This window comes from Nasonia vitripennis, chromosome 4, assembly GCF_009193385.2.
Source record: "Nasonia vitripennis strain AsymCx chromosome 4, Nvit_psr_1.1, whole genome shotgun sequence".
Classification (NCBI taxonomy): Eukaryota; Metazoa; Arthropoda; class Insecta; order Hymenoptera; family Pteromalidae; genus Nasonia; species Nasonia vitripennis.
In genome coordinates this window covers 9204432-9217027 of record NC_045760.1, presented here as the reverse complement: position 1 = coordinate 9217027, position 12596 = coordinate 9204432, and the positions used below count along the sequence as shown (strand labels likewise).

Here is a 12596-nt window from a genome sequence, read left to right as displayed (position 1 = left end):
GCTTTATGGATGTACATCCTTGCGACGGTGTTTTCTTCGATTCTTTTTCCGACCTCAAAAAAAATGTTGCACGTGTTGTCCACTCCGAAAAGATGCAGGTCACTAGACCCTCTCCTGCAGCGTTGCTCTCATCCCGGTTATTTTCACCGCGCGCGCGACCGCGTGGCGTCGAGCCGCACTCGCGCCCGCCGCGAAAAGGGGGAAGCCTGCGCTCAGAGATGCAGCACGCAGCAGCAGCACACGGGCTGGCTAAACTGCAGCGTGCATCGAGAGAGTGTTCCGCATTCGCCGGGCTAATCGACGATGACACGGATCGCGCGTGACGCTCGCCGGCACTCTGTACACACGATCCGTGTCCATAGCACACACAGACGGATAGATGCAGCTCTCGCTCGACGAGGGGGGGTCGAATGGATGACGGAGTGTAGAGTGTGGGCTAGCGCGGCGCGTTAACGATAGCCCGGTAACCAATGCCATCCTGCATGCGGGACTGGAGCACTCGCAATTTTCTATTTACGCTCGCGAACGCGCGCGCGATGACGATGACGATGTTTACGAGCGACTGCCGCCGCGCTTTTGTGGATCGTGAAGGACGGAGATTTAGCGATCGAGGCTTTTCGTTGTTTATTTCTCTGCGTTCGCTGGCGCTCGCGTCGTTGGTCAAAGTTGGTCACAGCGTTTCTCTCTCGTCGTGGATAAGAGAGTCTGGTAAGATACGCTTACATCAGCAATCACGTCGTTGGCATGCGATCGTCAACTTCGGAATTCACCTTCAACTTCATCAGCACCTTCCGCATCGCGTATAGCTGAGAGTGGCAAAGTCCAAGCGCTCGCGAGCATAATAAGCATGGAAACTATCAGAGTGCATACTCCCAACGAAGAACCGGCAGATATCGCGGTCCACGCACACGAGCGTCACAGGAAGCCGGCAATCGTCTTCAACGCCGATTATCCTGATGCTGCTGCTGCATCAGGGACGAGCTTGGCTCGCGCTTTGAGTGCATTCGAGAGACTCACGTGCGGAACGTAAGTGTGCGCGGAGGGAGTAAAATGCAGCATAGGCGTTATTATCATATAATAACGACGCGAAATCAGTTATATGGAATTTTGATCTCGAGGAGGCTCCGAAGTGCGAGAATCGTTAATTTTTAGATTATTATATACCTACACGAACTCGTAGCCTACGTGGTAGAGAAGCGACGTATATTCGCAAAAGTTGTACTCCACTGACCGGCCAATGGAACGATCTCAAGTGTGTCAACGAGGCTCAACTGAGCGGCTCCACTCGCTCGCATTGTGTCATATTTATGAAAATGACATCCACGCGCGGCAACAAGCATCATCCCATATACTCGGCTGCTGCATCTGAAGGGCGAAAATTGCGACTTCCAAGTACCGCATCCGATTGCACACGCGGATAGCCGTCCGGCTCTTCTCTCAACTCACTCTCAAGGTCCGCTCTTATGCGCTACACACACACATATCGCGAACTGTGTCACCTCTCGTCTATCTCCATCATCACGCTAACGCTAACCAACTAACCAACTCCTCGAATGGAGAGAGAGAGAGAGAGAGAGAGAGAGAGAGTCGATTTCGCAAAAATAACGCTCTCTTTCATTATAAATCTTTTGTGTCTTTCTCTAGCAGCGAGAGACGCTCTATTTCAGCTCTGATTGAGAACCAGCCAGCCAGAGTCGTTAGTCAAGAGGTAGACGCACGTGGATACGCGTATAGGCATAGGACGACGTGAGTAACGGCCCGAATTTTCGGAAGCGGTGCGTTATGCGGCTGCCGCGACCGGATATTAACGCGATCAAAGCTTTTTATTGGGCGTTTTGGGAGCCGAGTGATGTAGGTGACTGCGTGGGTTAAGCGGAGAGAGGAGTGCCTGCTAGGCAGCGATTTGTGAATGAGGTGCCAAATATACGTCGCGGATTCGGACGAACGAGCTTATTCTTGGACGGTTGTCGCTTATTTAGAGCTTGCAACTTTTTTTTACACTAATAACAGTAATTCTCCCGTATGTACCGGCGATGGAATTTTTGTCGCGCGCGAACCAGTAGGACATTGATCCCCGATCGGCTAACCGATAACACGTAACCTATCTCCTGGAGCAATTTTCTCCCTCGAGTCCGCGCCAGCTGCACGCACACTTTCCGAAGGAAAGAAACAACAATAAACGAAGCCCACACACTCACACGCAGCGGTTGAAACGCTGCACGAAACGTCGCTATCTCCGCGCGGCGACAACAACGCGCGCTCGACAAATAGGAGCAGAGATAACGAGTGCGAAAATAAAGTCAGCCGAGACGATTACCTCGTTTTACAGGTGTAAGAGCAAAGGCGCGCGCCGATGAGAAGATCGATCAGATTCTCGAACGCTTCGGACTTTAATTATTCAACGCGCTCGCGTCGATTGAAATGTTGGAATTTTCGTTGTTATTTATTCGACTCGATCAAGCAACGGAGGAATTTAATATTTTTTAACAGCTTCATTGAACGTGATTGAACAAAGTGTATTGTCTGCGTCGCCGGACAATACACTTTGTTCAATCACGTTCTTTTATCTTTATTTGTTATTGAGGCTGAATTTATCAGCTAAAAATTTTTGGCTTTGTGAAACTGCGGAAATCACGAATTCACTTGTATTTTTCATCGCATAATGGAAGCTTTTGAAAAATGTTCGCGGAATGCGAGGACAGAATTATTTTATCGTGAAATGGCGCGTACACTCGTTCGTCGGATCTGTCGTCTCATAAAAACGTGTAGTATAATTTTATGACGTTATCTGATAAGATAGTGAGTAATGAAGACGTTAAGCTTAGGGAACCGTCAACTTTCTGGTAAAAGTCAAATACCTCGTGTAAAAAATAATCCAACGAACCTTAAGCACTAAATGCATCCTACAAATCGGGAATCTTGATGCCGCCTTCCCTCCAGCCAATGAAGAAGCACATTTCCGTCGACCCCTCGTACAGGATCAGAGTTTTAAAGACGACGATTCCGCGGACTCTTGAACGTCGCTTGAATTCGCGCGAAGCCTCGTGGCCTGACGTGACGACGACTAGATTCGTCGTCCTCAGCCTGACCTCGTGGTTTCCTGCGTGGGGCCCGATTTTTGTTTCTTTTTACACTCGTGGATCCGAATAATCGACCATCGAGTGTCGTTGACTTGGTCAAACTTTCTGCGACAAATAATCCTGATATTCGATTCGGTCGCTTTAACTGAAAAAAAAATTCAGAAGAAAAGAGTAGCGAGCGAAGGTTTAGGGGAAGTAGAGGCGCATTGAAATGCGTTTGAAAAAAAGACGCGGTTCACCGGAGATCTTCCGTATGGTACAACTGGCGTTTGCAAACTGATAAGGCCCCGTCGAGTTGATATGCCGAGGAGCTGGGAGATCGAAAGGTAGATGCGCGTGTATATAGTGAGCTATAATTCAAGAGGAATGATGTGATTTCGCGTGGCCTTGTGAAAGAATTCGTCTGTGTTATTAGGCTGAACAACAATGCGAAAGATAAGGACTTAATTTTCATTAGTTTTGCTTTGGTTTAGAATGTTTGCAGTTTTTCTTTTTGCCGATTAAAGCAGCGAATAGTATTATCTTTCTTTGCGTCACTTGATCTGGTTGCAGTGAATTTCAAGATTCAAACAAGAGTATCTTTTGGGTTTCAAAAGATTCTTGAAGTATCGATGTACTGGTTAGCGGGACGTTGTCAAGTAACAAACACAAAAAAACACTTTTTCGGTAGTTGATTCTCTTTGCTTTATTTACCGACCGGTGTATTCTTATCAAGATTCGCGTGTACGAAATAATCTCAGAAGTTATTTTTTCAATTGATACTGAGAATGTATTGAAATCCAACAATCTTCTGAACACGGAAAGTCATCTGCATTTAATTTCTTGGAAAGTGTCGTCATGGATATTTAGCATAGGCAATAAGTCATTATTTGTTGGCACTGTTTGTGTTTATTTACCGCTATCAGTGATGCGAAAAAACTGATGTGTGCCAAATGACGTCGTTAATGCTGGAGTTTATCTGAAAGCGGTTTAAATTTGATTTCACCGCGTAAAGTGAAAATTGCGAGCCTTTGGAGCGTTTCAAACGATTTCTGTTGTTAATTTATTTCGCCACAAGGCCGTGTATCAGAAATTGTTAACCATCAATCTTTCTGACAGCGGATATTGTGGACATCTCTGTTTTTAGACCTTGATGCCACTTTACATGTCAATGGTTATCGCTTCTAATAATGTGCACGTAGATGCCGCGTGCATCAACGTTTCTAAATTCAAAGTATTTTTTCCGTTAACTGACGTCTGCTCGATTGAATTTTTCAGCAAGAATCAAAAACCAGCTCCGAAAAATTTAATCGCAAACGCTACGAGCAGAATCGATTAAAACAAATTATTCACCAAAATAACCACGATGCCCCAACCCCATCTTCATCGATCACCGGGCCAAAAAGCATTCCACGCCAAAGCCCGCAAACAGACAGAGCGAAGCTCGCCCAGCCTCGAACATCCCACGCATACACAGAAGCACACACACACGCAGACGGATCTCGCTTTTGCTCGCGCGAACCAGTCGACTCGCGCGGTATTGTCACGGCTCAATTAACGTGTCGCGGTATGCACGCGCGTGCGCGACGAAGTCGAAAACAATATCATCGAGGCCGATCGCACCGCACCCCCCCCCCCCATCTCTTCACCCTTCCTGGGGTTGACTTTCATCGACTCCGCAGATACATACGCGTGTGCATTCTGCCGCTCGCGCGCAAACGTGCGCGCAGATATCCTGACGTATGGCAAAATTATATCGCTGTATAATTGTGTATTGGTGCAGTGACCGCGTGAAATGGAAGTCGTCGATAAACCACCGAGGAGGGGGATCGTGGATTGGAGCTAGGGATCCGCCGCATATTGCATTCGAATGAGTGCTGGGGGCTGATTGTTGCTCCGATGATTAGCTCGGTTTTGGCCGCGAGTCTTTCGCCGATATGAGCCTTGCTGCGCTTGCATTAACGCGGCGGTGATCCTCTAGTTTGGTTTTGCATACCATGCCCCATTTTAAATCAATTATCAAGAAATTTTCTCTATCTCGCTACGACATTTTCATCGTGAAGAGAGTAAGGTCGAAGAGAGAGAGAGAGAGAGAGAGAGAGAGAGAGAGAGAGAGAGAGAGAGTGAGAGAGAGAGAGAGAGAGAGAGAGCGGAGGGCAGAGAAGCGAAAGGGTGGTGTGGGTGGCTTTCGATGCAATTCCGCGCTCTCGCGCGTTGTGTACGAATCTGCGCTGTAATTGATTCATGATGGAACCGCGAGCTCAAACACCGACGGCTACATTTTGATATGCACTGTCGGGCTTTCCTCCCCTTTTCTATCTCTCTCTGTCTCGCTCTGCAGGCATTTCTCTTATGCCCCGGCGCCTCCCTATCGGTTATATCCGAATGAACCGCGCGCTCCACTCTGCCGTACTGCATTGCGCAGTGAGATAGCGAAAGTGAACGTATCCGATTTTTCAAACGCGTCCCTTGTTTAGTTGAGGATTATATACACGCTTATAAAAAAAACGACATACTCAGGTGGATGTGTTTTCGACAAATTTACAGACGTATCAACGGCGGCATCGAAGAGGCAAGCGAGTTTACACGACAGGGCAAATCGTTGCAATGATGAGGCCGCGATAATTCCGTGCGCTGGATGAGGCCGACTGACTGCGAAAACGAGAGAACAGTGGCTGCGGCAGCCAGAGAATGAGCACACACAGGCGCGCATATTTGACACGCAGTCGTAGATCGGCAAATCATCATCGAGTTGTCTGGCATCCGACAACGTAACAAGTCAACAAGAGCCCGGCTGATATCTGTATGCGGAGGACGAGTGCGATCTCTCTATTGACAATTTTGGATTGTCGCCGAGTATCGCTCTCTGTGCGAACGCAAGCAGGCTCGATGATGCATTGCCTCGGGAAGCGTGAACACCTGCAGCCGATGTTCGGCCGTCCGAGCGAGCTGCCGGCTGCTGCGGTCTTTGAGGTTGCAGCGAAGAGGAATTACCGAAGATCGGGCTTTATTTATTTATTTATTTCCAAACCGTGAGCATAATATTCCGATGAAAATAATCCCAGATGCGTTTCTATCGAGCGGATCGTGCACGCCAAGAGATAGAACTATTAATACGCGTTGCCCAACGTATACTCGCGGTAACTCGTTTCCGAGATCTGGGACAGCAAACAAGGCTCGGGAGCCAAAAATGCTTATTTTCCCTCATTACACCAATTATCGACGAGGCCCATCTCCGGGCTAGTCCGGAAATAAGCGATTATTCACACCAGCAAAATGAAATAACGAAAGCTCGAATCCTCGAGCGATAAAACACGTCGGCTCTTTTGCTTTTTCATTAAATCAAGCCGCACTCGTACGCTGCGCCGCTTGTTTGTCCTAGAGAGAGAGAGAGAGAGAGAGAGAGAGAGAGAGAGAGAGGGGGGGGGGAGAAAAAAGAGAGGCACACACAAAGCAACAGCGGCTAATTGAAAAAGTCCGCCGGCAACAATGAGGCAGACTCGTGAATTCAGCGCCTCTGATAGTCGGATCGCGAATTCCGCGAGTTGACTCAACATCAAACAACAATGGCAGAGCCGATATCTGCCTGGCAGGTGTATATACGGGCGCGCGAGCCCGGAAACGATCGGCCCCGCGTGTTTATTGCCTCGTCTGGCAATAATAAGGGCTTGTATTGTGCGCGAGGCTTCGGGGCCTCTGTCATCGAGGTCGCGAGTCTCGTCGCTGCTGCTTTATCTTTGCCGCGTTTTGTTCCCTCCCGAAAGTGCCTGTTATCGCAGTGAAAGTGAGCCATTGCAATTACGAAGATCTTACGCGCTTATCATTGACAGCCGGTAATTTATGCACGACTCAACGTCATCATTGAAATGAATAAAGAAATGCCGCAAGTAGGTTATTAAATCGCCATGTAATCTCGATGCTTTCTTCGAAAACTGAGGAAGGCTCGTTGACATGCTAATGTGGCCCGCTTGTTCGATGAATCAGGCTTTCGCGACGAGCGACTCTGATGCGGAAGACGCGGGACCGGTACACAGCCATTGCCAGGCAATACCAACGCAGTCGATGCCAGTATCTCCGTCTACCTCCACCCACGCAGCAAGACGGGTCCAGAAAAGACGCTTGGCGGAGAACCACTGTCGCCATCAGGGCACAGCAGCAGCGGGGAAAAGTTGGTAGCGCAGCAGGACATGAATAAGCCAGCGGGGTAAAGGTGTGGTTCCCAGGCATCCCTCTCTTTCTCTCTCTCTCCAGACCGAGAGGAAATCGCTCAGAGGAGAGAGCCCCAACGAAGATGGAGAACCGAGAGAGGAGTGAGAGGGAGACCAAGACGTGATTAATATAAAAGTGGGTGGAGCCAACCAGATAGACAGCGGACGACAGAGAGATAGAGCTCGGCCGGAAGTTCGAGTGGGGGGATGGTGGGGAACGGAACGGCTTCCGTATGCGTCTGCGTGTGTGTGTGCAGCTTAGACGAAATTCCAACCACCTCTGGCTGCTGCCGGTGGGTGGCTGCGTTGCCTTGGTTGCATCCGAGGAAAAGCAAGGAGACAGCCGAGCTCTCGTGGCTGGAAGAGAGATGCGTGTGTTGCATAATTTTGAATCGTTAATCCGAGCTGATTCCGAAGTCACTGGGTGGGGCGCAGGCTATTTTCGTCGGTTTATGGTTGAAGGAAACGTGCTAACCACGATAGGAGCTTTGTAATACGTGTTCGAAGAAACTTGTACGCTTTTGGCACTTCAGAAGATGTGGAGACATAAGCTTCAAGACACATCACAAAGTAATGGTCGCACTTCTCGGAAAAAGAAACCGCATAACCCTGACCATGGAGTCGAGGAACACAGTTACAGAGTAAAACTACCACGATTTTTCGCACATTCGACGTACGAGTTCAAAAGCCATCGGCTATACCCACCGAAGTAACGAAATACAGAGACTTCCACCGAGCGAACAAAGAAGCCATCCTCGAATAAAGAAACGCACACACAGGCCATCAGAAGCATTGGAAGCAGCAGCATCTCCAAGAAGCAAAGCCTCGGCGGGGAGGAAGCGATGCAAGGGTTGCCACCCTCCCCCTCACTCGGAGGTCGCGGCCGCGACGTCACACCCCCACCCCCTCGGCACTCCTTTGGACGCCCCCAACGGAGGATAGGCAACGCCTCTCTCGCCCTCCCTCGATCCTCTGTCTATCTATATCTTATCCCCAGGCCGTCTTCGAGGAGAGGCTTTCCCCAGGTGAAGGTGGCGAGAGAGAGGAGAGAGAGAGAGTCCGATGCCATTGCGCTCGGGAGATATAGAAGGGAGGAAAGTACGTGGCATGCACAATTTAATGGCATTCCGGCCGGGCGAGCGACGTGACGCTGCTGCTTGACTGCGAAATTTTTTTTCGCCGCTTGCTATTTTCTTTTTGGATTATGGCCCAAGGGCTTGTTATTAATTCGAGGCCCCGGAACGACCGGTTAATTGGAACTGTCGAGCTGGACTATTTCTTATTCGAAAATAACGAGAGCTCGACACAACAATCAAGAGAACAACGGCTATAGCGTAGCCGTAGAGAGAGGCCGTAAGTAAATGTAACGAGAATTGCGTCAACGGGGGAATAATTAATCCGCTAAACAAAGAAACAGTTATTCGCATGCGTCTATTTAAATCCTCAAAGAAATTGATTTCAATGAATTCATTCTTCCGTAGAGCCGCGTTCTATAGCCGCGCGCGACTGCTCAATATTTAATCTTCATTAGCCTGGGCTAAGTCTATAAACCGCCGTTGCTATAATGCATTGCGGCAAGAAAGAGAGAGAGAGAGAGAGAGAGAGAGAGAGAGAGAGAGAGAGAGAGAAAGAGAGAGAGAGAGAGAGTGAGTTGCGCTAGGCCACCACGCGATATACTGCACCTATGTCAGAATGCCTAATTGCCGCCTGTGTTGCGTAGGTATATAGTGTATTAACGGAGTAAACAAAACGGCGGAAGAATTAAAAGATTAACCTGACCAGTACATTGTAGGTTGACCCGATGCTTGAAAGGAAACAAACGAACGATTACTTCGGCTGCTTCGAACACGAGCGATAGCGTATCGCCAGTAGCCTAAGAAATTAAAATGGATAATTCAATATGTTGTTGCCGTGCAGGGCGTATCGCGGAAAAGTAAATAAATGAGTCAGACAATGCGAGCAATTTAGCTAATGCACGGCGAGCTGTAGATAATTCATGCTGTTTGCTTATAAATGATGTTTCGAAGTACAGCGCGTGTATCGTTAGTTAGAAAATTGAAAATTCGTCGTAGAAACGGTCGAGCTTTGCTTGGTATACGTTTAGAAAAAAGGGCCAAATCTCGCCAAAATATCTCAAAGCCACTCGCTAATCGATCATCGTACCACCCAACAACGACATCGTGATCGACAGCCCCTCGGAGCATCATCCACCCTACGACCTAACCCCTCTGGAGTCCTTCCGTCGCATCGCGCGCGCGACGGCGTACACGTGGCCGCCAACCCTTCGCCGTGCGAAATCATCTGTGCGTGTGTTTACGAGCCAAGCAGCGGTGCGTAAAGATACAGAGAGAAGCAAAGGGCACAACATAGAGTTGAACGTGCAGGGTGCATAGAGAGAGAGAGAGAGAAAGAGAGAGAGAGAGAGAGAGAGAGAGAGAGAATATTGCTAGCTTGCGTGCGTGCGGAGTAGCTGCGAAGCGCATCTAGTGCGGTAGAGTGAGATCTCACTACCTGGACGGGTCTCCAGCGTGGCTCCAGCATGTCCCTCTTGCTCGTCGGCTCCCTCGTGGCTGTCCTCCTCGGTCCTTCCGTTCTTTTCGCTAGTTCTCTATCCCTTTCTCTCTCGCTCTGCGATCTGCCTGCGGCCGTCGATCGAGCAATCCTTCTCCGAGTGTGTCTTTCTCTCTCTTTGCCTCTCACCCACCCCCGCCCACCGATGATGCACCTCCACCCTTTCTCTCTTTGTCTCTCTCTTTCTCTCTCTCTCTATCTCTCCTTCTGTCCTGCCACCCCCACCTCCGACCACGTGAACAGTCCCGAGCACAATAACCGAAATCTTCTCGTTGCGTTCCTCCGATGCACCACCTCCGTGGCTCTTTGCTCGTATATGTGTGTGTGTGTGTGTATATATATATATATATATATATATATATATATATATAACTGTGTGTGAAGTATCTATCAATGTACGCGTGTTGTATCGGGGTTAGTAGCTGGCGTGCTGTGCTGCTGCTGGCTCAGATCGCGCGCACCCGCTGGCTGCCGTCGCGACTGTGCAGCGCTCCGAGACGTGCCGGCAGCGCGAGTCTCTCCCCCCTCTCTCCCTCGCTTCTCCGACGCGCTCTGTCTCTCTTTCGCGCTTTGCCTGTGTATAGCGCCCGGCGCGGCTCGCGTAGTTCGCGCACCAGCCGGGAAGGCGGCACACGCCGAGCACGCGGCCACTGCTCGACTCGAGCTTGCGCAGTGAGGGTTCTTCGGACTTCTAGAGGGAGAGGGTGAAAGAGAAACGTTCGTCTTTTTTTACAGCCGACGGAGTGAAGGGATGTGTTTGTTGTTTTTCGCATGCGTCATTTTTGAATTTTTCTTGAGCCGATGGAAGTAGGTCAATGGAGGAGTAACGTCATGTTTCTCAGTCGCATTTTTCGATAGCCACACGATTCTCAGTAGTAAAAGCCGAGGGTGCTCAGACGAGTGGTAATACTCTTTCTTATCGCACGCAACGACTCTGCCGCCGTAATACTCGGAAAAGTCGCCTCTACGCGCCACTTTGCAGCGGATCTAAAATAAGCGAAATCGCCTCTACACGGCCACCGCAGAGCCTCTTCGTCACGCGACGACGCTGACGGGAGAAACGTGCAATAGAAAGACGCGCAGTTTCGCGCAAAAACGACCGGCTTGTTTCGTTCTCTTTCGTTTCGTTCTCGCATGTAAATTGCCGAACACCGACTAATTATACAATCTAGATCCAATTTTTCACTGCCGACTGTCGTGAAGTAAAAAACCACACACGTAAAATCGACAACGAGAATAGGCCTGACGACCATTATACAGCGCGGCACAGTGCGTCAACGCAGTCGGGCGAAGTATCGAGTGAGGAAGCATTATGCACCGGCGACGGCAGAGAGTCTGGCGCGGCCCTTTGCGCTCGGCCGCGTCATATAATGGACCGCGATGTGTCTTTGTGCTCGGCGCTGTTTGTTGTTGTTCTCCGTGTGTTTCTTGCCGTCAAAGCCGCGCGCGCACGGCGACGAGGATGGGTGGTGAGAGCAGTGGAAAGTGCGAACGAAGTGTGTCTGTATGTAGCGCGATATCGACAACGAATCGAGTTACACTGCTCCGCTGCGCGGGACAGGGAGAAAACTTGGGGAGCTAGAGCTATGTGTGTGAGCGCGTCTGTCGGTGCTGATGCTAAATGTAGGTCGATTGTTGGAATTTTTAGAGAATGCGCGAGTTCTCGAACGTTTCGTCAGGGGAATTTTTTTCTTTCGCGCAACCTTTTAATTCGAGTACAATATGCGGATTTCCATTTTTCGCATTTCAAATCAACCAACTCAAGATGCCGACCCGATTCACGAACCCTCGACCAATCGAATTCTCCACCCCTCGAAATCGCTTATAACGATCAATAAACCCCTCTTTCACTCGGCTCTAACCGAATAAATTCAGCGTTGTCGAAACAATCGCGCGGCAATTTCCCCTCTCTCCATTTCCAACAATGCCAAAAAGCCGGCGGCACGCGCCGTCCGTCCGCTCGATGCGCTACATGCATATATAGCGTGAAAAAGCCAGTGCGAGAGGCGACGGATCGAAAAGATTGTCAACAGCCGCGCACCGATGCGATGCTGCGCGCGGTGCGCCGCCGAGAGTTGTCCACCTGTTGCTGCCCCACTCGCGAAATCGCGGCAGCCGATGGATTTTATCCAGCCGCGGTTTATTTTGCGCTGCAGTGCACGAGAGCTCACGGCCGGACGCCGACGTGTATACATATTGAACGAGCTGGTAATCGAAGCGTTTCAGCGCGCGTCTGATGCTGGCGGCGCTTTTGATTGGAATTAGTGTATTATGTAGTATTATTAGTGTTATAGTAGTAGATTGTTGCCGTATAGATTCTCTCTTGTCGCAGGAAAACGCAGTGAAAGAAGTGCACGGATGTGTAGGATATATAGGCAAGCCGAAGATTACCGTTATGAAAACGCGCGATTGTATACGCGAGATAAAGAAGGGCAGATGAAAAATAAGCGCGAACAGATGAGGGAAAGAGATCGGCGGGAAAAAAGCGAGAAAATCAGAGAGAATAACAGCAGAGAGCAGAGCGCGAGTGTATAGCAGGTGAAAGGGAAACCGCGCGGGTGCATATCGAATCCTGTGCAAATTTGACAGGCAATTGAGTGATACGCGCGTCGGCCGCGCTGTGTATCTATTACGGGAGCAACGGGCGATACCAGCGTGAATGCATTTTTCATCGCGCCGCGCATCCTTTGCTTTTGTTGCTGTCAATCCGCTTATGTACATTGAATCAGGAAGCAGTTCCGCGGGCGCATTTGAAATT

The 12596-nt window shown here is 49.6% G+C and overlaps 2 protein-coding genes across 9 annotated transcripts in view; one reads left to right on the top strand and one right to left on the bottom strand.

The window, feature by feature from the left end:
* Positions 1-10315, bottom strand: part of LOC100115252 (forkhead box protein P1) — a 221518-nt gene extending 211203 nt beyond the window's left edge. For both annotated transcript variants that reach the window (XM_031929092.2, XM_031929089.2), the window contains exon 1: positions 9779-10315. Coding sequence is in view for 1 of the 2 variants with exons in the window: in XM_031929089.2 (XP_031784949.1) it covers positions 9779-9808 (30 nt within the window). In the remaining variant the exon portion in view is untranslated. The remainder of the gene's footprint in view (positions 1-9778) is intronic.
* LOC100678173 overlaps positions 1-12596 on the top strand; it is a 222750-nt gene that overhangs the window by 18862 nt on the left and 191292 nt on the right. The window lies entirely within an intron of this gene.